The sequence below is a fragment of the Heptranchias perlo genome, chromosome 8 (assembly GCF_035084215.1).
Source record: "Heptranchias perlo isolate sHepPer1 chromosome 8, sHepPer1.hap1, whole genome shotgun sequence".
Taxonomy (NCBI): Eukaryota; Metazoa; Chordata; class Chondrichthyes; order Hexanchiformes; family Hexanchidae; genus Heptranchias; species Heptranchias perlo.
The window spans coordinates 66,742,185-66,769,732 of NC_090332.1; the positions used below are offsets into that span (position 1 = coordinate 66,742,185).

Sequence of the window (27,548 nt, forward strand, 5' to 3'; positions counted from 1 at the left end):
TATTTTTAAAAAGTGACATATATCATAGCAAGACATGACTCAAAACCAAAATGATACAAATCACACTTGGCAGGTCTGAATCCACCGTTGGCAGTAAAAGGGACAACTAGAAAGACTTTAACCTTCTTTCAAAAGAAATATTAAATTTGATATCAAGAGCAATTTATTATTAAAATTGTGGAAACTGAAAAAATGGCCAACTTTCCGTTGTTCCACCTCCTTGGAAACGTTCCAACCCTCCACCTCTTAGCACCTGCTCCCTCCCCCCACACCCCATGGAATGTTCATCGGACCTTAGTGCGCATGCGGTAGAACGCGCGTGAGTCACAGACGTTCGGACATTTTACACCTCCCGAGACGGGTGGGGAAGAGAAAAAGAAGGGGAAAAAAAAACACGTCATCGTGGCTCGCGAGAGCGAGGGGGCGCAGCGCGTGAGAGGTCGTTGGGCAGCGCTCGAGACTGAGGCAAAGGAACGAGCGGCCAGTAACAGGCACCCGGAACCTGGCGTCCGGTGGTGGTTTTCCTGTCGCGGTTTTTTTGTCACCTTTTCTTCACGGAAGTTAATCGTCCTCCGACCCTCTCACTTCGATATTTTTGATTTAGTCGTGGCGTTTAGTTTACGCCGGGTTTCCTGAGGATGTCGAGTCGCGAAGAGGAGCGCAGGAAACTGGCGGAGATCATTAACCATTGGAATGCCAACCGGCTGGACCTGTTCGAAATCAGCCAACCGACGGAGGTGAGTGCCGGGGCCCGGAGCGACGGGGCAGGCCGCGGACGCACCAGTCCCAGGCGGGCGAGGAGTTTTGGCGGCCGCGTTGCTGGGGTCGGAGGCTCGCGAGTCGGATGTCTAGTGAAGCGCTTTTGCTCTCAGCCCTTTCCACAACAAAGGGGTAGCCGGAGCTGTCTTTTCGGCTGCTGGTTATGAGGGGGGTTGCGGCCGTGTGTGAGATGTAAAATTTTATTATATTTTATTATAAAAGGCTTTTATATCCATTTCGGTGTGTCTCTTCTATTCAATGTGCCTTTGGGCAAATTTAATTTTAAATAATCTTGAATTTTATCCGTATACCGAATTAATGGGTGCGCCAACACTCCCGATCCATTATGTTCGAAACTCTCGAGGTTACCCAGCATTCGGGCAATACAAGAGAACGATTGCAGCTCCCAGGGCAGGACTTGCAGCTTTTAACCAGTGCTTTTATTAAATTACAACTATTATGTGATCACTTCTTTTAAACAGCGCGTAAAATACGATAATCTGGGCTCAGTTTGACCCCCTATATTTTTCTGTAGCTTGAACGTTTGCTTGGGGATGGGGGTGGGGAGGAAAGGAGAAGGAGGGAGGGGCGTCTGCCGGTTCTCCTTTTTTCTATTCCCCCCCCCCCCCCGTCGTGAGTTATCATCACATGGGTTTCAGATTCACACTTCAAGTGTCAAGTCACTATTTTTCGTGAGAGTTATTCGAACTGAATTCCAATGAGCCCGTGCAAGACAAAAGCGCAAGTGTTCGATCGCACTTTCAGATTTATTTTAATTGCAGAATGTTTTCATCGTTTCACGAATGCCGCTTCAGTAATATAGAGAAACTGGGAACGACAAACATATAACTGCAAAAAATTTCGAGTTAGATTTCGATCAAACATGAGTTTTAATTACGACCTTGGTGATACTGCCTTTGGACTAACTGTTCAATTAGAACTAAGTAACATATTGTAGACGTCCGTCCCCTGAATAATATAAATATGTATTTAATATACTGGACAGCAAACAGAATAGCCTAAAATGACAGTCCTAAGATTATTGGACTAGGGCAACTTTAACCAACCAGCATTTTCTCACAGGACTCTTGTATAATCCTGGAACACTTATTTTGGTGCGGACACTGCAGTCGTTTTCCAACATTTACGTGTGGGGATCCCCGTTCTCACATCTGACAAACCGTATCCATTACCTAAAGGAAAACCGCGCTATTGTTACGGTAAAAATTTTCGTTAATATGCAGCAACAAAAGTAACCCGCAAGTACGTTGACAAATACAAAAAAGAAACTTTATTATCTCAGGAACCCAAGTTTAAAAACTTGCGCTGTTACAATGATAATGAGTTTGTAATATGTAACCTTCAAGAGTGGTATGCCTTAAATGTTGCCAGTCCTCAAAGGGACCATGTATCCAACTTCATTTGAGCTTTTTTTTACAGTTTCTATTTTAAAAATCTTTTTTTTTCAATATTACATCTTCAACCTAGTTGATTTTGCCTTTTCAAGTCACAGGTACTGGTATAATGGACTGGAGCATGTCATTTGCCTTTGCATTGCATGTTGTTTGGAAAGTGGGTGTCAACCTTCAGACAAGCAAGAATGTGCAGCTGCAGTTCTATCTCCCTATGTTGAAATGGCAGGGTGGAAGATGTGCTTAACTTTTCATTTGTGTATAAAAGGATCTTTAATTCGGCAGGTTATTAGAGAATCACAACTTTAGGAATGCTGTCCAAACCCTATTGATTTCAGTATTTAGAGCAAACTAGTATTGGATTGATGAATAGCTGTACAAAATCTGTATTTTTCCAAATGTTTAGAATCTCCAAATAAAATTAGTTGTATAAAAATGTTTGCCACGGCTATGCTTAGCAAATTTCTAATTTATAATCCTCTGTTGTCAGGCTTCTATTTGTTGTGCATACTGTTTATTTATTAAATAGTACATAAACATAGAAGTGATAACATTGTTTACCATTGATCCAGATGATCATAGAATTTTCACATTGGCCATAGATGTTTATTGTAGCTCATAGGTTCACTGTTTATTTTGCAAATGAGTTGCATAGGAGTGCAGTGCAATGTTTCCTTTAGAGCATGTCTTTTTAGGAGATTTTGATGGCAGGGAAAGTGGTTTGGAAAAGGATCAGCTGAAATATCAGCCTCAGTTAAACGGAGGTTGGGGAACAAGGGACGTTTGAGTCATAGGAACAGAATTTGTGGGCTGGAATGTACAGATGAAGAAGACTAGAGTGTCGAGAACCTGAGTTTCCTTATGTCTATTTTTGATGTACTTTGATGTTTCTTTGTTATATAAATATAAGTTGTTGGATGGTGTTACAGCATTTTGCTTTGCTTAAGGGTACCACATTCTTGTAATGTGTGAAGAGTACGGGATGAGAAAGCTCATTTGGCTTCATAAGCTTACTCCTTGCAAGCGGCCATGCCTTAAATCATATTAGTTCGGTGCCCATTCACTTCCACTGTTAAGTTCTAGGAAGTTAAACACAAACATATGTAATAGAGATGTCATTGTTATATGTATTATGTAGTCGGCATTTCCTTTTCATTTGTGAGTAGCACTGCTGGTAGAACTACTTCAGGACTTCAAATAGCACAATGCAGTAAACAGTTCCTTTTTAAATTATAAGAATTTCCCTATCTCTTTCTAAAGAAAAATCATGGTGTGTCGGGTGCACTTAGTTTTTAATTCTGTGTACCTATAAGGTGTGGTTTTTACTTTAAGCTGTGGGGATGGGACTGTTACAAATAAAAATGTGATAATTGAAACTGGGGAAACAGCTGCCACCTAGCTATTGGTTTTCTTGATTGGCATTACAGCACCAATATCCTTACATAATGTTTGTAAATAGCAAACATAATTAAACATAGCCCCATAATTTTCAAAGAATTATATGCATCAGTTTTTCTTTAGAACATTTTATTCAAATGAGTTAAAATTTAATGCCTCTTTCAAAATTAGTTCATGTTTAATCTAATATTTTGCTTAATTAAATATTACTTGAAATGAAATTTGAATAGATTCCACATCAGCACCATTACAAAACTATCAATAAGTAACTGCTTGTTGATTTCCTCTGAGATGCTTGAAGTCACCATGCGTGCTATATTTATCGCTGGAATGGATGTATAACCATAATTTTATTAAACTTGAATTGTGAGTTACATTACTTCATTCCAGTGAAGAAATTCAGCTTGTATCATTGCACATGGGAGATGGTGTTGATTTTTTTCCATATGATTCTGAGCAATAGCTCAATGACATGAAGTCTAATTGTGCTTTGAACAGAACTTGGGCGCATAAAGGAATTTAGTTTTTGTGATGTTTGATGACACCACGTTTGATAATTTATACTCAAGTTATGCATTTTGAAATGCGAGCCATCCCAGATTTGGAATTCAAAAACTTTGGACACTTAAACACAAATTAAAGTTGATTCCTTGCCCTATTAAAATCTTTCCTTCTCTCTCTTCACCCTCCTCTTCTCCCCCCCCCCCCCCCCCCCAAATCCTTGGTCAGTGATGACTAGATAAATGTTGTTTTCATTTGGGTTTGTGCAAAATGAGTTTTTGATGGCTTGTGACTTATGTCCCCATTTCCATTCTGTGTATAGTTAAATGCTCCATATAATGTGCAGACCTAATACGAGGATATCCCCAGTGGGGAAGAAACTTCAGGTGAAGGCAGATGGGACTAACTGGATAGCACAGAGAGACAGCACTTGTATGATGGGCTGCCTGGGCTTTTGTGTTGCAGAGTTCCATGATGTTAGATCATTCTCACCAGTTCTGATTGAAAAATGCCTCTGAGCAAGTTGTGTACTCATTCCTGGCATATGTCATATACCAAAAAGATACTGCGTTAATTCCTTCAGAAACATGACAAACAATAGCTAATGTAAATTTATATAGTAATTAGAATTGAATGTCAAAATTGCACATGCAGATGCATTGTGTTTGAGTGTGTATTTATATTCAATGACTGATGTAGAAAAACTATGAAAAGGGGTAGTAGCTTAAATAATGTACAGGTGGTGTGCTGATTTTTGCATTTGAATGCTACTGTATTTGAAAATTGGCTTCTGTCAAGTAATGACAGAGCTACTAGAAAATCATCTCTTGTCCCAAGTTATTTTTCTTTTGACTAAGCAGGAACTATATGCAATTATAGTGGCATAATGGTGTGATAAAACTAAGGCATGTTAACCACGAACTCTGATGTACAGAATATCACCTTTTCAACTTGTGTCTGGGGTGTTGTCACATGATCCTTGAGTAATACAAGTTTCAACTTTTGGTCTGTACTGTTTTCTCCAGGCTACTCGGACAGGGAAGAAGTGGCACAAATGTGATGTTTTTTGCCGAATGTGCTTGCATGATATACTTGGGGGACATTATGATTCCAAAGCAAGCTATGCCTGAGTTACTTTGCACGTCAACATAGGTGTAGAAGTAATTAAAAAAAGTCATATTTATCACTAAAATAATTGGAAGGTAAAAACTGCTTCAACTCATTTTCCAAGGAGTACTTTTTTTGTAAAAAAAAAATTGATCCAACATTGAGATTTAGCATTCAAAGCATGATAGCTGTTTCAAAACGCACATTTTCCTTGATATTTTCGCTTTTGTCATTTTGTAAGAGTGCTATAGTGGAAATTATTAAAAGGCTTATTATTCAACACACAGCTTAGTTCAGAGGCAGTATAAAATTAATCTTAGTTCTTAGTTCATCTTAGTTCAGAGGCAGTATAAAATTAATATTCACAGCTTTATAAGGGTTGGTTCCCTTTAGGGTCAACTTAAACTTTTCTCTGCATATCTCACTACTGTATAGGAATTTACAGTTGCTAAAAGCAGAAATTTCCAGAAGTGAGCTACTTTTTCCATAATAGTTGGTGTTGGATACAGTATTATAACTATTTCTGCAATTACCAGTGCACTTCAATTGTACAATGTTTAAAAAAGATATCTCAAACTAAACATGGCAAAATTCTGTCCGTTGCTTATCAGCAAATAAGTGTACAACGTTTCAGTCTATACTTGCATGAGGAAATAAATTGGTGTGCTGTATCATGGAGTGGTATTCTCTCTAATGTGAATCTCGACATAGTGCTCCTGATTTCAGCCTGGTTGTCTAGGGAGGTACTGAGTGGCAGACTGTCCTTTTCAGTGAAGGAAGGAGGAAGTGGTGGATGGTGCATGAAACCAGTCTTTTGCACAATACCAGATAGTTCAGGAGTGAGGTAGGCTTGCTTGGTCCCTTGTGGTAGTACTACATGGTGGAGTAGGGGGAGGAGGAGAGAGGGTAGTTGAACCTAAGGATGTAAACTTTTTAAAAAAGAACATGACTGGGTTGAGGCTGAGAAATATTTGACTCAGGCGGGTGCACAGGTGGAGTTATGTAAAGGATTGCACAAGATTCATGGTTCTTTTTTGTTGCTTGACTCACCTGTGGGGTTGTGGCATTCAGGAGCAAATTGAATCCTTTTTCTGCAGGATCCTTAAACCACCTAACTTGTACCATTACAGCTACCATTTTTCCCTTGACTCAGCACTTTTTTATGTGTAAGCCACATTCTCCGTTCAAACTGAATTATTTCTTTTGCAAACTATAATAGGGACCATTTATAACACCTTTTTGTAATTCTTCCCTGCTGAATTAATGGTGCTGTCAGTAGACAGGGGGAAGGGTGACCATATATTTTGTAGTTTCACAGCTTCGGTCTATCTGTTCATGATGGGTACGTGTTTTCTGAATAGGAGGTTGCCTTCACTTAGTGTGTCTCTTTTACATCATTTTACTGTGATGTGAAGTCTCCATCTTGCTACTTTGGTACACTGAAGTGCCATAGTGGCTAAACTTTTTTGTCAAATAGGCATTCTCCAGGGAGCTTTGATTTGTCTGAATGTTCTGTAAACTATTGAGGACGGCCTCAACCGGGATCTTGGGTTCATGTCACGCTACACGTTACCCCACCAGCGAACAAATGTTATCTGTTTTTAATATAATGGGTCATTTGCTGGCTTTCTCTGCCTTCCGGATGTTTCTGCCTCTCTTTTTTTTCCTGTTTGTTTTTTTGTTGAATGTGTATTCGGGGGTTCTGCAGGTGACACCTCTCTGTCTGAACACGGTGATTGCCTTGGCAACGGGCAGTTGCAGGGGCATTCTGTAAACACCATGTATTGTTCTATATGTATAAATGCGTAGGCTTCGAGGAGCTCCTGAACATTTACCTGAGGAAGGAGGAAGCCTCCGAAAGCTTGTGAATTTAAAATAAAATTGCTGGACTATAACTTGGTGTTGTAAAATTGTTTACAACTGTAAACTATTAGCAGCCTGAAGAAATTACAAATCCAAGTCTTTAAGATGAAGGGACTTGAGAAAATACAATGTGATTTCCAGTGATTACTGTGTTCACTGTCACGTTCCGATGGCCCTAGCATTGTCGTCAGTCTGCTACGATAGATGAGTAGTTTACTCCAAATCACTACCATTGCCACTATATAACCAGGAACAAGAAACTATGCGAAAGTGGTCCAGATTGAACATCTTTATCAATCCATTTAAACTTTTTCATAGTGACCCTGCTGATTGTGTGGAGGAATCCCTAACACAAACTTTGTTTACTGTGATGTCAGTATACCAAATCACTGCATGTGTGTAGTCATAGTGCCTTCCTTGTCTTTTTAATATTGTATTTAGATTGATGAATATGAATGACTACTAAGGTAATCTCAAATAGAGATTAAGTTGCTTTTTGATGTGAGGAAATAAACTGGATTTGTATTTCTAATGAAAGTAACACCATTCTAAATATGTAAATACTTTACATAAATGGAGTTGTAGGGATTAAAAACAGAAAATGCAGGAAAACACTCAGCTCAGACGCCACCTGTGGAGAGAGAAAAAGTTTCAGCATTTTCTGTTTTTTTCAGATTTTCAGCGTCCGCAGTATTTTGTTTTAGTTGTAGTGGATTAGCTGCACCTGGGATCTGGAAGGAAAAAAAACCGTTGACATAATGGTGAAAATTGGGGTTTGTGCAACTGTATGGGTCACAAATGGCTGGAGGTTGGACTCTTGTTTAATATTCTTGATGTGTGAATGACTGTGATAGAAACTGTATGTCTTGAAATGTAGAAGTACAGCATTGTAGCAGTCTGCATGTTTAGGAAAATCTAAGTAAAGAATATGTTTAGCTAACTACTTTTTGGGGGGTGTTGTGGGGAAAAGATGGTGGGCAGGGAGTAGGCAGAGATGTTTTCTCTGCCTGAGCTATTTAGTAAGTCACTGAGGTAGGTGAGAACAGCCTGATGACTATGCTCCTGTTTGCCCTTCATAAGTTGAAGAGATGAATAATTTAGTAGAGAGGCTTTGAAACTTGTATTCCACCACTATGGTACTACAGACTGGCTTGTGAAATGGCTGAGTTGTATTCTGGAGGCAAAATATAAAGGTGATGAATAGAGGTCAGTGACATAAGCACACAATCCAGGTGTTACTGAAATAGTTCTCTTGCAAAAATGTACCTATCCTGTTTTGCTGCTACTTAAGTTGGGAAAACTTCAACTTATGGGGCAGCTGCAGGCTACATCTTAAATGTTGGATTTTGTTTGGGTGGTATGGTGGTAGAAAAATATATATAAAGCTGATTTGTATGACTAATTTTGAAGACTAAAGTTTCCACAACTAATTTCCGAGATAATATGGTAAATTGTATGCTCCAGTAAAACAATGTTTCATACAAACTAAAGTTAGAATAGTAAAAAAAACCTCATTTAGTGCTAAAACCAACACTGTAACTGTAAAGATACTATGCAGTTAATTTATTAGCTGTCTACTTTTTTGTTTGCTGCTTTATTTAATTGCTATAATATAAATTTCACCTCAGTCTTTTAAATATGTTTTAATTGTTTCTTTCCATGGCCAGTAATCTGCTGAAAATGAGCAGTGTTTTAGACTGTTCCTAGTGCATAAGGTTGAGTCACTTTATGAACAGCATGGCAGGCAGATAATTTAAATTAACTCAAATGGAGCTGTAGATAATTGAAAGTGGCCAGTATAATATTCAAGGCCGTTATTAAATAAATGGCGAGATTTTAGTGTTTTCTTGCCATCTTTGTTAAAAGCTGTGTGTTAAAAGCAGCAGGTGGTAAGGTAATATGTGATTGTCTCATCTACTGGTGGCGATTCATCTAAGTTTCCTTTTCTAATCATTACAAAGAGATGCTTGGCTTCTGCTTGACAGCTCCCTGAACTACACGGCTGACACGAGTGGGACTCAAATCTGTTCCTCGCCACTCCCAAGACACTGCATGTTGGTGCTTCAATGTATTGTGCAAGTGTGCTGCCCTTATGTCTTTTTGAAAGATACGGTAGTGTCATTTTTAACTTGTTTCTAGAAGTCTATCTGATTTAAATGCTTGGGGCACTTTATTGTCTGAATCACATTGGTGTTACCCTTTTCTTTAAAAAAGCAGCATTTCATGGTAAAGAATAAATGTTAACTTTTGTGCATTAAATAGCTTGGAGCATTAATACATTGTAATACTTTGTTGAAAATTTAAATGCAGAAATGTTTTACTTTGTTGCTTAAATTTGTTGTCACAACAGGACTCCTATGCTGGTCTGTTTAGTTTTTTAAAAATGTGAAAAAATGGGGACCTGCCTCATGTGCATGTTATTGAAGAAGAATATTTTTGTCATCCATGGGGCTCTAGATTTGTCCCACCCTTTATCTTTGTGGGAACATGTTTACTCTGAACCCCTTGAATGCCTCCCACTGCTCTGACACTGATTTACCTTCAAGTAGCTGTTTCCAATCCACTCTTGCTAAACCAGTTCTCAGCTTAGTAAAATTAGTCTTCTGTATTGTAACAATACCTTCTGTGTAATTTATTGATTTACGGGTGACATAATACAGTATGTGAAGGAAATGGCATACTTGTTGAATAATTACTTTGTGTCAGCCTTCGCAGAAGAATAATGAATCAAGGACTGGAACTCACTAAAGTTAGCGTAAGCAAGAAAATAGCATTAGAAAAAATAATGGCACTAAAGACTGACACATCCCCAGAGCAGATGGAAGAAGTATCAGTGGGAGAGCATTTTGGTGGTAGTGTTTATAATTTAGATTTAGCATAGTTATGGAAAAGGACAAAGATGGAACAGGAGTAAAAGTTCTAAATTGGGGAAAGGCCAATTTTACTAAGCTGAGAATTGATTTAGCAAAAGTGGACTAGAAACAGCTACTTGAAGGTAAATCAGTGTCAGAGCAGTGGGATGCATTCAAGGGGGAGATTCAAGGGGTTCAGAGTAAACATGTTCCACAAAGATAAAGGGTGGGACTGCCAAATCTAGAGCCCCATGGATGACTAGGAGCATACAGGGTAAGATAAGGCAAAAAAGGTAAGCTTATGTCAGACACAGAGCTCAATACTGTAGAAAGCCTAGAGGAGTATAGAAAGTGCAGGGGTGAAATTAAAAAGGAAATTAGGAAAGCAAAGAGTTGGCATGAAAAAATACTGGCAAGTAAAATCAAGGAAAACCCAAAAATCTTTTATAAATACATAAAGAGCAAGAGGATAACTAAGGAAAGAGTAGGGCCTATTAGAGACCAAAAAGGTAACCTCTGTGGGGAGGTGGAAAATGTGGGTATGGTTCTCAATGAATACTTTGCGTCTGTCTTCATAAAAGAAGGGGACGATGCAGAGATTGTAGTTGAGGAAGAGTGTGAAATATTGGATGGGATAAACATAGTGAGAGAGGAAGTATTAAGGGGTTTAGCATCTTTGAAAGTAGATAAATCGCCAGGTACAGATGAAATGTATCCCAGGCTGTTAAAAGAAACAAGGGAGGAAATAGCGGAGGCTCTGACTATTATTTTCCGATCCTCCCTGGCTACACGCGTGGTGCCAGGGATTGGAGGACTGCTAATGTTCGGTTATTTAAAAAGAGAGAAAGAGATAGACCGAGTAATTATAGGCCAGTCAGTCTAACTTCGGCAGTGGGCAAATTATTGGAATCAATTCTGAGGGACAGCATAAATCATCATTTAGAAAGGCATGGGTTAATCAAGGACAGTCAGCATAACTGAAGGTTAAGAGAAGGTTGTGTCTGACTAACTTGATTGAATTTTTTGAGGAGGTAACAAGGATGGTCCTTGTTACCTCCTCAAAATGAGAGTGATGCATTTGATGTAGTGTATGTGGATTTTAGCAAGGCTTTTGCAGGGTCCCACGTGGCAGACTGGTCAAAAAAGTGAAAGCTTATAGGATCCAAGGGGAAGTTGGATCCAAAATTGGCTTAGTGGCAGGAAGCAAAGGGTAATGGTTGACGGGTGGTTTTGTTACTGAAAGGCTGTTTTCAGTCGGGTTCCACAAGGCTCAATATTAGGTCCTTTGCTTTTTATGGTATATATTAGTGATCTGGACTTGAATGTGGGGGGGCTTGATCAAGAAGTTTGCAGATGATACAAAAATTGGCTGTGTGGTTGATAGTGAGGAGGAATTCTGCAGACTGCAGGAAGAAAAGTGGCAAATGGAATTCAATCCAGGGAAGTGTGAGGTAATGCATTTGGGGAGGGCAAACAAGGCAAGGGAGTACACAATAAATGGGAGGATACTGAGAGGTGTAGAGGAACAAAGGGACCTTGGCGTGCATGTCCACAGATCGCTGAAGGTAGCAGGACAGGTAGATAAGGTGGTTAAAAGGCAGACGGGATACTTGCCTTTATTAGCCGAGGCATAGAATATAAGAGCAGGGAGGTTATGTTGGAACTGTATAAAACATGGTTTAGGCCACAGCTTGAGTACTGCGTACAGTTCTGATCACATTACAGGAAAGATGTGATTGCACTAGAGATGGTGCAGAGGAGATTTACGAGGATGTTGCCAGGGCTGGAGAATTTTAGTTGAGAAAAGATTGAATAGGCTTGGTTTGTTTTCTTTGGAACACTGGTCTCTGATCAGGGGGCATAGATTTAAAGTATTCGGTAGAAGGATTAGAGGGGAGCTGAGGAGAAATTTTTTCACCCAGAGGGTGGTGGGGGTCTGGAACTCACTGAAAGGGTGGTAGAGGTGGAAACCCACAACTCATTTTAAAAAGTACTTGAATGTGCTGTAACTTACAGGGTTACGGACCAATTGCTGGAAAGTGGGATTAAGCTGGATAGTTTTTTTTCGGCCGGCACAAACACGATGGGCCGAATGGCCTCTTTCTGTGCCATAACTTTTTATGATTCTATGAAGACCTAATGGTCTTCACCTCGGTTTGAAAGGAAGTAGTGAGGCAATTGCAGATGCTTTAGCCATAATCTTCCAAAGTGCTCTCGGTTCAGGAATTGTCCGCTTAGATTGGAAAATTGCAAATGTAACTCCCATTATTTAAGAAAGGTGAGATAGAAACCAGGAAATTATAGACCTGTTAGACTAACATCTATCGTGGCGAAGTTATTGGAATCTATAATTAAGGAAAGTGTGACTGAACACTGAGCTGATTAGAGGATTGTAATGAGTAAGTCATGTCTAATGAACCGAATTGAATTTCTTGAAGTAACTGAAGTAGTAGACAAGGGAATATGTATGGATATAGTTTATATGGACTTCCAGAAGGCATTTGATAAAGTTCCACATTGGAGCCTGTTAGCTAAAATTAAAGCTCATGGAATTGAAGGCAAATGATTGACCTGGTTAGGCGGTAGAAGACAGAGAAGGGTTAATGGGAAGGAAGTGACTAGTGGTGTCCCACAAGGATCTGTGCTGGGGCCTCAACTATTCACTATTTTTATATTTATTAATGACTTTGATATATGACACTCTATTGTGTTATCTAAGTTTGCCGATGACACAAAGATTGGTGGTACAGTAAGTAATGTAAAAGTCAAGGCTGAGGCATTTGAAAGCATCTTCAGCCAGAAGTGCCAAGTGGATGATCCATCTCTGCCGCCTCCCGATATCCCCATCATCACAAAAGCCAGTCTTCAGCCAATTCGATTCACTCCACGTGATATCAAGAAATGGCTGAGTGCACTGGATACAGCAAAGGCTATGGGCCCCGACAACATCCTGGCTGTAATGCTGAAGACTTGTGCTCCAGAACTAGCTGCGCCTCTAGCCAAACTGTTCCAGTACAGCTACAACACTGGCATCTACCCGACAAAGTGGAAAATTGCCCAGGTATGTCCTGTTCACAAAAAGCAGGACAAATCCAATCCGGGTAATTACCGCCCAATCAGTCTACTCTCAATCATCAGCAAAGTGATGGAAGGTGTTGTCGACAGCGCTATCAAGCAGCACTTACTCACCAATAACCTGCTCACTGATGCTCAGTTTGAGTTCTGCCAGGACCACTCTGCTCCAGACCTCATTACAGCCTTGGTCCAAACATGGACAAAAGAGCTGAATTCCAGCGGAGAGAGTGACTGCCCTTGACATCAAGGCAGCATTTGACCGAGTATGGCACCAAGGAGACCTAGTAAAATTGAAGTCAATGGGAATCGGGGAAAACTCTCTAGTGGCTGGAGTCATACTGAGCAAAAAGGAAGATGGTAATAGTTGTTGGAGGCCAGTCATCTCAGCCACAGGACATTGCTGCAGGAGTTCCTCGGGGCAGTGTCCTCGGCCCAACCATCTTCAGCTGCTTCGTCAATGACCTTCCCTCCATCATAAGGTCAGAAATGGGGATGTTCGTTGATGATTGCAATGTTCAGTTCCATTCGCAACCCCTCAAATAATGAAGCAGTTCGAGCCTGCATGCAGCAGGACCTGGACAACATCCAGGCTTGGGCTCATGAGTGGCAAGTAACATTCGTGCCAGACAATGACCATCTCCAACAAGAGAGAATCTAACTACCTCCCCTTGACATTCAACGGCATTACCATCCCTGAATTCCCCACCAACATCATCCTGGGGGTCACCATTGACCAGAAACTTAACTGGACCAGCCACATGAATACTGTGGCTACAAGAGCAGGTCAGAGGCTGTGTATTCCACGGTGAGTGACTCACCTCCTGACTCCCCAAAGCCTTTCCACCATCTACAAGGCACAAGCCAGGAGTGTGATGGTATACTCTCCACTTGCCTGGATGAGTGCAGCTCCAACAACACTCAAGAAGCTCGACACCATCCAGGACAAAGCAGCCCGCTTGATTGGCACCCCATCACCACCCTAAACATTCACTCCCTTCACCACTAGCGCACTGTGGCTGCCATGTGTACTATCCACAGGATTCACTGCAGCAACTCGCCAAGGCTTCTTCGACAGCACCTCCCAAACCCGCGACCTCTACCACCTGGAAGGACGAGAGCAGCAGGCACATGGGAACAACACTACCTGCACGTTCCCCTCCAAGTCACACACCATCCTGACTTGGAAATATATCGTCGTTCCTTCGTCGTCGGGTCAAAATCCTGGAACACCCTTCCTAACAGCACTGTGGGAGAACCTTCACCACACAGACTGCAGTGGTTCAAGAAGGTGGCTCACCACCACCTTCTCAAGGGCAATTCGGGATGGGCAATAAATGCTGGCCTTGCCAGCAACACCCACATCCCATGAATGAATATTTTAAAAAAAACAGGAGCATAAAATTACAAAGAGACAGTGCTAGATTAAATGAGTGGGTAAAACTGTGGCAGATGGATTTCAGCGCAGGTAAGTGTGAGGTCATCCATTTTGGACCAAAAAAGAATAGATCCAAGTATTTTTTTAAATGGTGAAAAGCTAGGAACAGTTGAGGTCCAAACAGATTTTGGGTTCCATGTACATAATCACTAAAATGTAGTGGTCAGGTACAAAAAATAATCTAAAAGGCTAATGGAATGTTAGACTTTATATCTAGAGGGCTAGAATATGAAGGGGAAGAAGTTTTGCTGCAGCTATACAAAGCCATAGTTAGACCACATCTCGAGTACTGTGTACAGTTCTGGGCACCGCACCATAGACCGTAGAAAGGATATACTGGCCTTGGAAGTACTGTAGTGCAGATTCACCAGAATGTTACCAGGACTCCAAGGGTTAGATTTTGAAGAGAAATTACATAAACTTGGCTTGTGTTCCCTGGAATACAGAAGGTTAAGGGGTGATTTGATTGAGGTTTTTAGGATTTTGAAAGGAATTAATAGGGTGGATAGAGAAACTTTTTCTGCTGGGGAAGTCTAGGACAAGGGGACATAACCATAAAATAAGAGCCAGGCCATTCAGGAGAGTTAGGAAACACTTCTTCATGCAAAGGGTGGTAGAAGTATGGAACTCTTTCCCACAAAAAAGCAGTAGATGCTAGCTCAAATAATAATTTTTAAATCTGAGGTTGATAGATTTTTGCTAGCCAATGGTATTAAAAGATAGGGAGTCAAGGCGGGTTATTGGAATTAGGCTACAGGTCAGCCATGATCTCATTGAATGGCGGAACAGGCTCGAGGGACTGAATGGCCTTCTCCTGTTCCTACGTTCGTATGTGAAGGGATCAATTAAAGTTTAGTTTATTTAGGGATTTTTTTTTACTTTTCCACATAGGAAGATAAGAATTGCTAGACAAGAAAAGACCATGGTCCATCTAATCGTAGCTGTCAATTAGTCTACAACAAACCCTGACATGCTGCAAGGAAAACCCCAGTAATGGAGAGCTTTGAGAATCATATTTCCAAAGTCACTATTCCTCCCCATCTTGCTCCATTTACCACATGTCATGTCTCTAAATACTCATACTATATCCCAAAATGTTATTTTCTGAAATAAATCTATTTAATTTGCATTTGAATGAATCAATACTAACTGCTTCCACCATCTTTCCAGGGAGTCTGTTCCATAGATTGACCACTTTCTCACTGAAATATTGTTTCTGTAGATTACTTTTGAATTACCCCCCCCCCCCTCCCTTCAAGCACAGGTTATGTCCTCTAGTTCTACTCTACCTCAGGATGAGGTGAAATACCTTGTCATGGTGTACATTTTTTAGTCCCTTTAGAATCCTAAAAACAGTAATCATATCACCCCTCAACCTTGTCATTTCCAGAGAGAATATGCCCAATTTGCATAATCTCTCCTCAATTCGATCCCTCCATCTCCTCAATCATTCTGGTTGCTCTTGTCTGTATCCTTTCAATAGCTGCAGTATCCTTTTTATACTTTGTGCAGTATCCTTTTTATCCTTTTTCCACATGCTTATTTGAAGGTTCATTGGTCATGGCTTAGTTTAATGTTACTTTGCTTATTATATTTAAATACAGAAAATAACCAGGTAATGTCTGGTTATTTACAACTTTATCGGTGTAAATATTTGTGGAAAAGGTCTTGCACTGTTTGAGGCCATATCCATAGCATAAATTGAGCTTTTCTGCTCAAGTGCATGTATTTTGCTACTGCTGGTTGCTTTTTTAAAAAACCTTCCTATGGTTTTTGCTGTGTGGGTTTGGTTTGCATGATGGAAAAGGAGTTTCCCTGGAAAGGATCATCTTTTGACATGGAGAATAGTTGATTGCAGGATATTTTTACCTAAAATGTATAATTGTAATGGATTGCCAAATTTGAATTAGCTGACTGAAAAATTAAAATTCTGAAACCTGGTTGGAGAGGAGAGAGGAATGGGGAGCAAGGGTGCAATTTCCAAGAAGGGGAGTCATTTTGTGATATGACCAGAAGGTGCAGTTAATTAGTGTGGTACAGTACTTCCCCATCCAGTTTTTCTTTACTAAACCCAATTGAGATTGGTAAAACTACATTCCATTTTGAAGCTGAAGTTGTGAACCTCGTCGTGAATTTGGGTCTCTAGTTGAGTGTCAAATGTTCATGAATGTCAGATCAACTACCACAACACAAGCATATGTATTTAATTCTGATACGGTTTTGAACACTGTTTTCATTTGTGTTATTACAATAAATCCTGATTGGGCCATTTTAATCATTTAATGCACTGTCCTTATTATGTAATAAAAGATGCTTGCTGCCATCTCAGGATTGTGAATTTGAGGACGTAATCAGATTTTTTTTTCAGTTTTGTTTTCAAAGTGAGAGATCTTCACACTTAAAAAGTGAAACATCTTTGTCAATTTGGGCATCTGGTTTGTGCATTGAGCAGTCCTAAGTCAGGTATTGCACTGTTTAGATGTAGAATAAAGATCTCTTGCAGCCTCCAACCACTCCCCACTGCATATGCATAAGATATTTGGAAAACAAATCATGTGTTGAGCAGATTGTGATTGAACTGTTACTGAAATTGAAGAAAGGTGTCCCTCACAATCAAGTTAGTGGTGTATTAAGGCCATCTTGTACTGCAGTTACACTGTACACTTTGTGTCTGAGAAGTTTTTATGTTGCACTGCCACAAGATGCACAATATAATTCTATTGTGTTCAGTTGGTTTAATAGATTTGGCATTGTGTGGAAAAGATGTTGCACCTCCAGTGCTGTACATTGGCTATATTGTAACTCACCAGTGAACATTAGGTCAAAGCTGGTCCATAGTGTGTTGTGCATAGTGATAAAAGCACCAGTAAGCCTGAGCAATTAAATCAGCAACAAAGACCTCAACTGTAACAGCAGAATCTCAATTCTGAGAACATAAACTGTGAAAGCTGGAGCACTGGGAAATTAGACTAATTGATGTGGAGTTTTTGTCAAGCCTGTAAACGCGCACACATATGTCGAAGTGTAGCATAATCAGCGCGTGCATTGGGACTGTGGGGAATGTGATTGAAAATTTTTTGGAGTACAGTTTCACGCACTCTACTCAACATTCCAAAAATGGTGATAGTCTACCAGTGCCAACAGTATAAGTGCAGCATTAGCAGGTTCCATTATTCTGGTTTGTATATCTAATTTGTTTTTCCATTTGCACGAGTTGCAATGAAGATATTAAAACCTACTAATTTTTGAATTGAAACCATATGTCTAGTGCTGCCAATTGTTGTAAGTTAATTGGTAGTGTGCAAAACGTATGTCAGCATCCACTGGTTCCATACCATCTTGTTTTCTGATGCCTGTTTGTGAGGTGAGGCAAGAACTGTGGAATATTGAATCATGCAGCTGTGTGGTTATGTTGGCTGTTAGTGACACATTTTAATAGATTGAAAAGTAGTTGTGTACCTCTGATATATGATGCAAGATACCTTTTCCTTCTATTTGGTTAGAACCTCCGGGAAAGAATAGAAAACGTTTGTGAAACCTTCAATGCTTGACTTGTTTGTTCCTACTTTTTTTTCGCCCTTTTTTTCCTTTTTTTTAATCTTTAAAATTCTTTACTGAGTATCAAAATGACATAAAGGATATTCTATTTCATAAGGCATATAATTATAATTAATTTTTTAAAAAATGATTTTAATGTGTTTTTGATATTAAATCTGATACATTGGCTCAACTCCCTATTTTCCACTGCAACCGTTTAGAACTCTTCCTTGTTGCCACATGTAAGCTAAATTGGATCAGACTCCTTTTCAAACTGTAACGTTCTTTGTTTTTTGCATGGTTTGTGCTTTTATTCAGAAATAAACTGCATTTTAAAATTTGGAAAGGGTTTTCAGAGGTATGAAGCGAGCATTTGCAAAAATATCTTCATAAGCAAGGATATAGTGCAGATTATCAATTAGGTTAAGGATGGGTGCAGGAAAATGACTGTCTCTGGGCTAGATGGTTTCCAATACATACAATACAGAAACTAATAAAATAGTAAAGCTATCCAAATGTGTCAATAGTAGCTTTTATTATTGTGATCAATCCAAACTGCAAAAAGATACCCAAGTCCCTTCTTATCAATCTTTGTCCTCTAACTCTTCTCCTCTTTCCCCCCCCCCCCCCCCCCCAAAACTGATTTATCATTGCTAACTTGATTTTTTTCCTTTTTTTAATTCCTCTTTCAAAAAAAGCATTGAATGCCAAAAACAGTCTTTAGAGCTGTCCGTGATCAACCGAACTGTAGTGATATGGTCATATTATTCAGCCCAGGTCAGTCTAATATCTCTTCATGCATTAAAACAGAAATGGGATGCTGATTATCAAGTATAATTATCAGCGCCACCTTTTATGTATGTATGTTGTAGCCAGGTGAGTAAATTCATCTACAGTTAGCTTTTTGCTCTGAAATACTTCATAATTTAGACCGCCAGCAAAAGGATACCAGTCGTAATTTGTAGCGTCCTAATAAAGCTTTGTTTTACTTTGAACTGAGAGTCATATAGTTGTTATACATACATTCAAAGTATAGTGTTTTGGTTCTGTGTTGAAGTACTGATTTTGCACTTAAACCAGTGTAGTTAATAACTCTGTTGTAAGTCTCGTGTTATAAAGGTAGCTTTATTGTGGCATATAAAATTGAATAACTTTGATTATTTAAAGCCTTTCTTGATTTCAATTCGTATAACAGGAGAATTGTTAATATGCTGCTGAATATGTATTTTATTCCACATGGGATAAATCCGTGTCCCAGTAGCAGACATTTCTTGGGTAAGAAGAAAAATTTGTTGTGTCCCATCCTCAGTTTCTGCCAAAGCTTCTATAAGTTTTACTTGGGTTAGAAAATCGCTTTTATCCTTCACTACTCCACAAATCTGAAATGTAGTATAGATTCTACTATGCGTGTGCAAGCCTTTCTTTTACTGTATTAGTAGCATTGTCAGACTGTTTAAAAAGCTCCATAGAATAGCTATTGGAATGTATGCACTGTTGCTTTGAGATGAGTGCGAAACTTAAGTAATTATTACTGTTCAGCAAAGATGATTAGTAATATGTAGCTGTTGAACATGTACATTCTAGTAATCATTCAGATTTAATATTGCAGTTGATCTAATTTGAAAATATTTTCTGTTCAGGTCTACGTACAAATGGGAAATGCTATCACCCTGTGCAAAATCATATGGAACACTGTCCCTTTTGAGTTACACTGTGCACATACCTGGTGCTCGTCTCCATTCCACTCAATAAAATCTTGAGTTAAATCATCTTCTTTCTCCTAGTGGTAGCAGCCAGTTGCTGTTCTGAGTGTACACCTTTCTCCACACATACTAATGTTAGTTCTTTGCTTTTCAGATTTTTAAAAAGTTCCTGTGTTTTTACTTGTAGTGAAACTTTGTCTAGTCATTGATGCCTCTGCTCAGCTGGTGCTAGTGAATCATGTTCCAATATCATGAGGCATTACCTTACTAAATAGCTGCTCTGGCTTCAAGATCTACATTTAATCCCACAAACCTTTCCCAGCTATGCATAGCTATCTTTGAACAAAAACTTTGAGCTGGGTGTTTCGAAGAAGCATGTTTACAGTTCCAGGTCAGGTGGAGAATTTGGTTCACTGCTTTTAGGAGTGATCTTAAAAATATGCACTGCTGAAGGTACATTCACTGTTGGCATACGTGATTAGGGAAGGAGTTGCGCAGCATCCTCCTGTTCTGTCCACAAAGTTGCTCAGTCCCTGAGTTCTGAAGCTGGTTTAATACTGGAACTTCTAAGGTGATAAAAGCATTGAAGTCTTCAACAGTTGCCTAGATAGGTAATGTTGTAACTCGCCAATATTGGTGAGAACTGTTGTCACAAGCACTTGAGCTCTGATCAAGATAGCTAGGCTGCTGAGGTACAGCATGAAAACCGTGCTCTGCTCAATAATCTTGCTTGCAAAGGCACTTTCTCTAATGTACATATTAAATTCTCTCTTCCAGAAGATACTTATTGAAGACTACTTATTGAAGTCAAACATTCACTACCGTGTCCTCTGTAATTTCTTCATGAAACATGAAAGCAATAAGTTGAATTGCTTCAATTGACATGAAAATGCTCACTGGCACCAGTCAGTCAAGTTTCACTTTGGTTGATGCAGGTGTTGTGGTGTTGCTGTAGACAGGTGGGTATCTTCCTCATCAGTAAGATGATCCAGTGACTAGCACTTGAGGAAGCGGCACAGGGTTCGGGGGGGGTTGCAGAGTGACTTCATCTCCAGGCACATTGTTTAGGAGTAGTTGGTGATTTCTTACTGTACAAATATGGATCTAGCCATACTTCCCTTAACCATAGTTCTCCCATAGCAACTGCAACTTTTTTTGGAGGGGGAGGGGTTTATGACAGAGAATTCCAAACCTAGCAGACTTTATGTTGGAGCTGGTAAATTTATCCAGCTCAGATCCCATCCCAGATTTTCAGCTCCTATCTGTGAGCATGATTGAATTTGGTATTATGTTTGAGAAGGCGAAGCAAGAGTCACAAACCATGATTTTACATTTAAGTAAGGTAAACCTCGCGGAGATGAAAAATAAATTGACCATGTTAAACTAGGCTGAGCTGTTAATTGGTAAACCCATGAACAAACAGTGGGAAGTTTTCAAACAAGTTTTTGGTACAATGCAAAACAAATACATGCCCCTAAAAGGCAAACGCTCCACTTATGCAGTTAAACAACCATGGTCAACAAACAAGACAAGAGACAGTCTTAAGCTAAAAGATAAGGTTTGCACAAATGCAAGGTGAAGTAGAAATCCAGCAGACTTTGATGGCTTTAAAAACCAACAGAGGATACCAAGAAAATATGTGCAAAAAAAGCAGTATGAACAAAAACTTACAGGAGTTATGAAAGCTAACAGTAAAAGTATTTATAAATATATTGAGAGAGTGGTAAGGGAGAATGTGGGGCCCATTAAAGGCAGATGAAGGTGATACTATAATGGATAATAAGGAAATGGCCAGACTTGTTAAATGAATACCTTGTATCTGTTTTCACAGTAGAGGAAGAGGACAAAATACCAGCAGTATAAAGGACCTTAAAAATAAGTCAAAGGAAGGAACTTAGTGGATTTAATGTAAGTTTTTTTAAAAAAAAATGGTTATGGAGAAAATAATAGGACTTAAGGTAGACAAATCTCCAGGACCTGATAGTTTCCACCCTAGGGTATTAAAGGAAATGGGAGGGGAAATTATAGTTACATTTTCCGAAGCTCCCTAGATTTGAGAATTGTACCTTCAGATTGGAAAATTGCAAATATTATTCCATTATTCAAGACTGGATGGAGGGAGAAACCAGGTAACTACAGAGGTCACTAACATGATGGACAGGGGAGTGTCTTTGGTTGTCCATGTCGATTTCAAGAATGCATTTGATAAGGTTCCACAGAAGAGATTATTAACAAAAATAAAAGCGTGCAGAATTGTAGGTAATCTTGTGACATAGGTTGGTAATTGGTTGGGAGGTAGAGACAGAGTAGGTAGAGAGAGAATGTACTCTGATAGCGGGATGTGACAAGTGATGTTGCTAAGGGGCTACTGGGGCCTCAGCTTTTCACCATGTATATCAATTACTTGGATGATTGAATGGAGAGTTATATACCTAAGTTTGCAGATGACACTAAGTTAGGAGGCACAGTAAATTGTGCAGATGGGAGCAGGAAGTCATAAATGGACATAGACAGATTAAGTGAGTGGGCAAAACTGTGGCAAATGGAGGTTTTTTTGTTCATTCATGGGATGTGGGTGTTACTGGCTAGGCCAGCATTTATTGCCCATCCCTAAATTGCCCTTGAGAAGGTGGTGGTGAGCCACTTCTTGAACCGCTGCAGTCTGTGTGGTGAAGGTACTCCCACAGTGCTGTTAGGGCGTTCCAGGATTTTGACCCAGTTCAATATGGTGAAGTGTGAGGTCATCTACTTTGGATCTGAGAAAAACAAATTTTAATATTTTCTTAAAGGTGAGAGACTAAAAATTGTGGAGGAGCAAGGGGATTTGGGTGTCCATGTACACACATCACCAAAAGCCACTGCACAGGTACAAAAAGTAATCAAAAAGGCTAATGAAATGTTGGCCTTTATCTTTATAGTTCAGTTATACAGAGCCTCTGCCTCCACCTGGAGTGCTGTGTTCAATTTTGCGCATCTTACCTCGGAGGATATATTGGTCTTGGAGGGCGTACGGCACAGATTCACCAGATTAATACCAAGGCTTAAATTATGAGAACTGGTTGCATGAACTTGGCTTGTATTCCCTTGAGTTTAGAAGGTTGAGAGGTGATCTAATAGAGGTTTTTAAAAAAAAAATGTAATTCAATAGAGTTGATAGAGAAGCTATTTCCACTTGTAGGGCAATCCAGAACAAGGGGGCATAATAAAATTAGCTAGACCAATCAGGAAGTACTTTTTCACAGAGTAGCGGAAATCTAGAACGCTCTTCCTCCAAAAGGCTGTGGATGCTAGGTCAATTGAAATTTTCAAGACTGAGATTGACAGATTTTTGTCAGGTAAGGGTATTGAGGCATATGGATCAAAGATTGGTATATGGAGTTGAGGTATAGATCAGCCATGAATTGAATAGCGGAATTGATTCGGACTAAGTGGCCTACCCCTGTGTCTGTGTTCTGAAAACACTGTGGGAAAGCTATGGTTGATGTTCTTGTTAGTCCCTAAATATTGTAAGAGTTCACTTTGGGCCCGAGAGGAAATTAAAGCAGGAAACCTGAAGCAGTTTACGGACTTCAGGGGTTTGTTAACATTTCAAAATAATGCTTATGTTTTGAGGAATGGGACAGGGTGGCCATTTGAGGGGTTTTGATAGAGTAAATATGGATTCCACTGGCAGGAGGGTTGGTAACCAGAGGACACAGATTTAAAATAATTGCCAAAAGAACCAGAGGGGGAGTTGGGGAGAATTTTTTTTTACACCAAGTTATGATCTGGAATACACTGCCTGAAAGGCTGGGAGAAGCAGATTCAGTAGTAACTTTCCAAAGGGAATTGGATAAATACTTGAAAAGGATCAAAATTGCAGGGCTATGGGGGAAAAGAGCAGGGGAGTGGGACTAATTGGATAGTTCTTTGAGAGCCGGCGCAGTCATGATGGGCCAATTGGCCTCCTTTGCTGTTTAATTCTATAATAAATATGCTGTTCTGCTCACAGTCTCTCTCCATTTTGTGTAAATTATCCATCAGCCTCCCGAGTAAGACCCACTTGGTTGACTCGACGAACCAATCCGGTCTGGGATACCGTTTGGAGGAGGTGGGATGTAGTTTCGATGAACCTTTATTCAGTATATTGTGTGATTGGTTTGCACAATACGAGTGGAACTTTATTTTCTCCATACTTTTACATTTCTGGAAATAAAAGCCGTTTATTTTTCCTACTGAACTCTCCGATGTGGTCATTTCCCCCTTGTTCCAGCCAGACCCTCAGTTTCATCTCACTGGTCGAGAGAAGAGCCAGGATTCCCTCTTCACTGCACTGTATGGGAGTCCTGATACCCACAGGGCATGCCACATGGGATTTAAAGTGGACATCCGGACATAAACTAATCCGAACTGTCCCTTCCCTTTCCCTATACATGCTCCAAACAAGAGGAGGGGAGGGAGGAAATAGGAGAAAGAAAGATTCTTTAGTTAAAATAGGGGAGGCTGAGAGGGCCGTGGGGTTGAATTTCCACCGGTGTTCTCCCAATAGTCCAATGTAACCTGTATATTTCTTTCTACACCTACATAGAGCCGAGAAGGTTAAGGGGAGATTTGATAGAGGTGTTCAAAATCAGGAAGGGTTTTGATAGAGTAAATAAAGAGAAACTGTTTCCAGTGGCAGAAGGGGCAGTAAGCAGAGGACAGAGATTTAAGGTTAGTTGGCAAAAGAACCAGGGGCAAATTTTATGCAGTGAGTTATGATCTGAAATGCACTGCCTGAAGCAGATTGAATAGTAACTTTCAAAAGGGAATTGAATAAATACTTGAAGGGGAAAAAAAATTGGAGGACTATGGGGAAGAGGAGGGAGCAGGACTATTTGGGTAGCTCTTTCAAAGAGCCGGCACAGGCATGATGGGCTGAATGGCCTCCTTCTGTGCTGTATCATTCTATGACTTTTGAAAGCCCAAGACAGATTCTAACATGATTTTGTAGGTGCAAACTCCTTTAGGCAAAAAATCCCCAATTCAAGGCAGTGCAGTTGTGCCAGTTAAAGGTGAATCAGATAGCTGGGGCATGTACCTTTGCTTGAAAGGTACTGCCCAAGATTAGTTTCCTACTAAGCACATTTGATTATTAATGTACCATTATGGCTCACAAGTGCCATAACAATTTGGGCTTTAATGCAGACAGGACTGTGATCAAACTAATACAATGCATTCCAAACAGCCAAAATACTGCAATTGTCTGCCATTGATGCAGCTGTGACAAGATGGAGATTGCGGGGGTGGTGGTGGTGGTGAGGGATCTGGTAGCAAAGCAAAAGCCTAAAGATAAAAGAGACAGGAGATGAGTGTAAAGGTCAGACCAGGATAAGGAATAAAGATGACAAACGGTCAAGGATCAAATACAGTTATAAAGCAGAAGTATAAAAGGACTGTTAAAAAATAAAGTAAAAGGAACAACTATTAAAGACTAATTAAACTGCTTGTATGCTGCATCCAAAATAAAACTGGGGAACTGGAGGCAATAATCCATAGCGAGGAACCAGATGTAATAAGAATAACTGAAACATGGCTGCATAAAGAACAGGACTGGCAACTAAATATTGCAGGTGACAGCATAATCAGAAAGGATAGGGAAGGAAGAAGTGGGGGGTGGTGGAGGATTAGCGGTATTAATTGGAGATAATATAATAGCAGTAGAAAAAAGGATATAACAAGGATAGAAACAGAATCTATATGGATAGAAATAAAAGATAATGGATTGATTATGCAATTAGGGGTATACTGCAGATCATCTAATAGTGGAAAGGAGGTGGAGGAAGACTTGTGTAAGCAAATATGTGAAATGAGTAAAGGACATAGAATATTCATGGGAGATTTTATCTACCCCCAAATATACTGCCCAGAAGAGGTAGGTAAAAGGGTGTAGGGAAAGGAGTTTTTACAGTGTGTGCAGGACTTCTTTCTTACCCAGTATGTTAAAAAGCCCAACAAGGGAGGGAGCACTGCTGAATCTAGTAATGGGAAATGAACCAGAATAGATGATAAAGTGTAGGGGACCGTTTAGGCAATAGCGATCACAACATAATAAGGTTTAAGACAAAGATTGAGAAGGATGTAAGCAAGACAAAGACCAAAGTAATAAATTGGGGAAAAAAGCTGATTTTAAGGGGATAAGAATGGAACTAGGGAAAATAAACTGTAAAAAAAATCTACTGACAAACAAATAGAACAGCAGTGGAAAACATTTAAAACTGTGATCATTAGCATCCAGGAGAAATATATCCTGTTAAGAAGCAGGAACAAACAAGCCATTAGTGACACATCATGGATGAATAAAGAAATATGGACAAAATTGAAACTGAAAAAGGCATACACTAAGTGCATAGGTAACAAAGGAGAGGATGACTAAAGGTAATACGAAAAAGTTAGGAAAAAAGTAAGAAAAAATTAGGAAGGCAAAGAGAAACTACGAAACTAAATTATCAAGGAATATAAAAAGAAATAGTAAAGTATTCTACAGTCACAAACAACAAGAAAAATCTGGGTGGGATAGGGCCACTAAGAGATGCAGAAGATAAACTCACAGGGGGTCACAACGAAATGGCAGAAATATTAAATGATTACTTTGCCTCAGTATTTACCAGAGACACTAACATGGTGGGCATGACATCAGAAGAAGAGATCATAACAGATCTAAGGACATTTAAGTTGGAAAGGAGCGGGGGGAATAATTGATAAACTAACAATTTAGAGAGGATAAAACTCCTGGCCCAATGGATTGCATCTGTGTGTATTAAAAGAAGTTAGGGAAGAGATAGCAGAGGCACTATTACATATATAAAATTCCCTTTGAAAAGGGAATAGTGCCAGAGGACTGGTGGACAGCCAATGAGATTCCTGTATTTAAAAAGGCAGATAGAACAAGTCCAGGGAACGATAGACCTGTTAGCTTAATGTCGATGGTAGGAATGATAATGGAATCCTTACTCAAAGATGTAATAGAAAAAAATCTAGAAACTGAAAATATAACAAAGAATAGACAGCACTGATTTCAAAAGGGAAGGTCACGCTTGACCAACCTTATTGAATTCTTTGAAGATGTAACAGAAATAGTAGACAAGGGTAATGCGGTAGATGTAATATATTTGGATTTTCAAAATGCCTTTGATAAGTTACCGCATTGCAGACTCAGACTGAGGTCAGAGCATATGGAGTTGAGGCAAGTAGCAGAATGGATAACAAGCTGGCTACGAAACAAAGGACACGACAAAGGCAAACCAAGCCCAATCGACCCTGCAAAGTCCTCCTCACTAACATCTGAGGACTTGTGCCAAAATTGGGAGAGCTGTCCCACAGACTAGTCAAGCAACAGCCTGACATAGCCATACTCACAGAATCATACCGTTCAGCCAACGTCCCAGACTCCTCCATCACCATCCCTGGGTATGTCCTGTCCCACCGCAGGATAGACCGACCAGAGGTGGCGGTACAATGATATACAGTCAGGCGGGAGTGGCCCTGGGAGTCCTCAACATTGATTCTGGACCCCATGAAATCTCATGACATCAGGTCAAACATGGGCAAGGAAACCTCCTGCTGATTACCACCTATTGCCCTCCCTCAGCTGATGAATCAGTACTCCTCCATGTTGAACACCACTTGGAGGAAGCACTGAGGGTAGCAAGGGCACAGAATGTACTCTGGGTGGGGGACTTCAATGTCCATCACCAAGAGTGGCTTGGTAACACCACTACTGACCGAGCTGGCCGAGTCCTGAAGGACACAGCTGCCAGACTAGGCCTGCGGCAGCTGGTGAGACAACCAACACGAGGGAAAAACCTACTTGACCTCGTCCTCACCAATCTACCTGTTGCAAATGTATCTGTCCATGACAGTATTGGTAGGAGTGACCACTGCACAG

The 27,548-nt window shown here is 39.9% G+C and overlaps 1 protein-coding gene across 6 annotated transcripts in view; it reads left to right on the forward strand.

Moving 5' to 3' along the window:
* The first annotated feature begins 316 nt into the window (after positions 1-316).
* Positions 317-27,548, forward strand: part of afdna (afadin, adherens junction formation factor a) — a 269,000-nt gene continuing 241,768 nt past the window's right edge. For all 6 annotated transcript variants that reach the window (XM_067989221.1, XM_067989223.1, XM_067989224.1 and 3 more), the window contains exon 1: positions 317-737. In XM_067989221.1, coding sequence (XP_067845322.1) covers positions 639-737 — 99 coding nt within the window. In that variant the 5' untranslated portion in view covers positions 317-638. The remainder of the gene's footprint in view (positions 738-27,548) is intronic.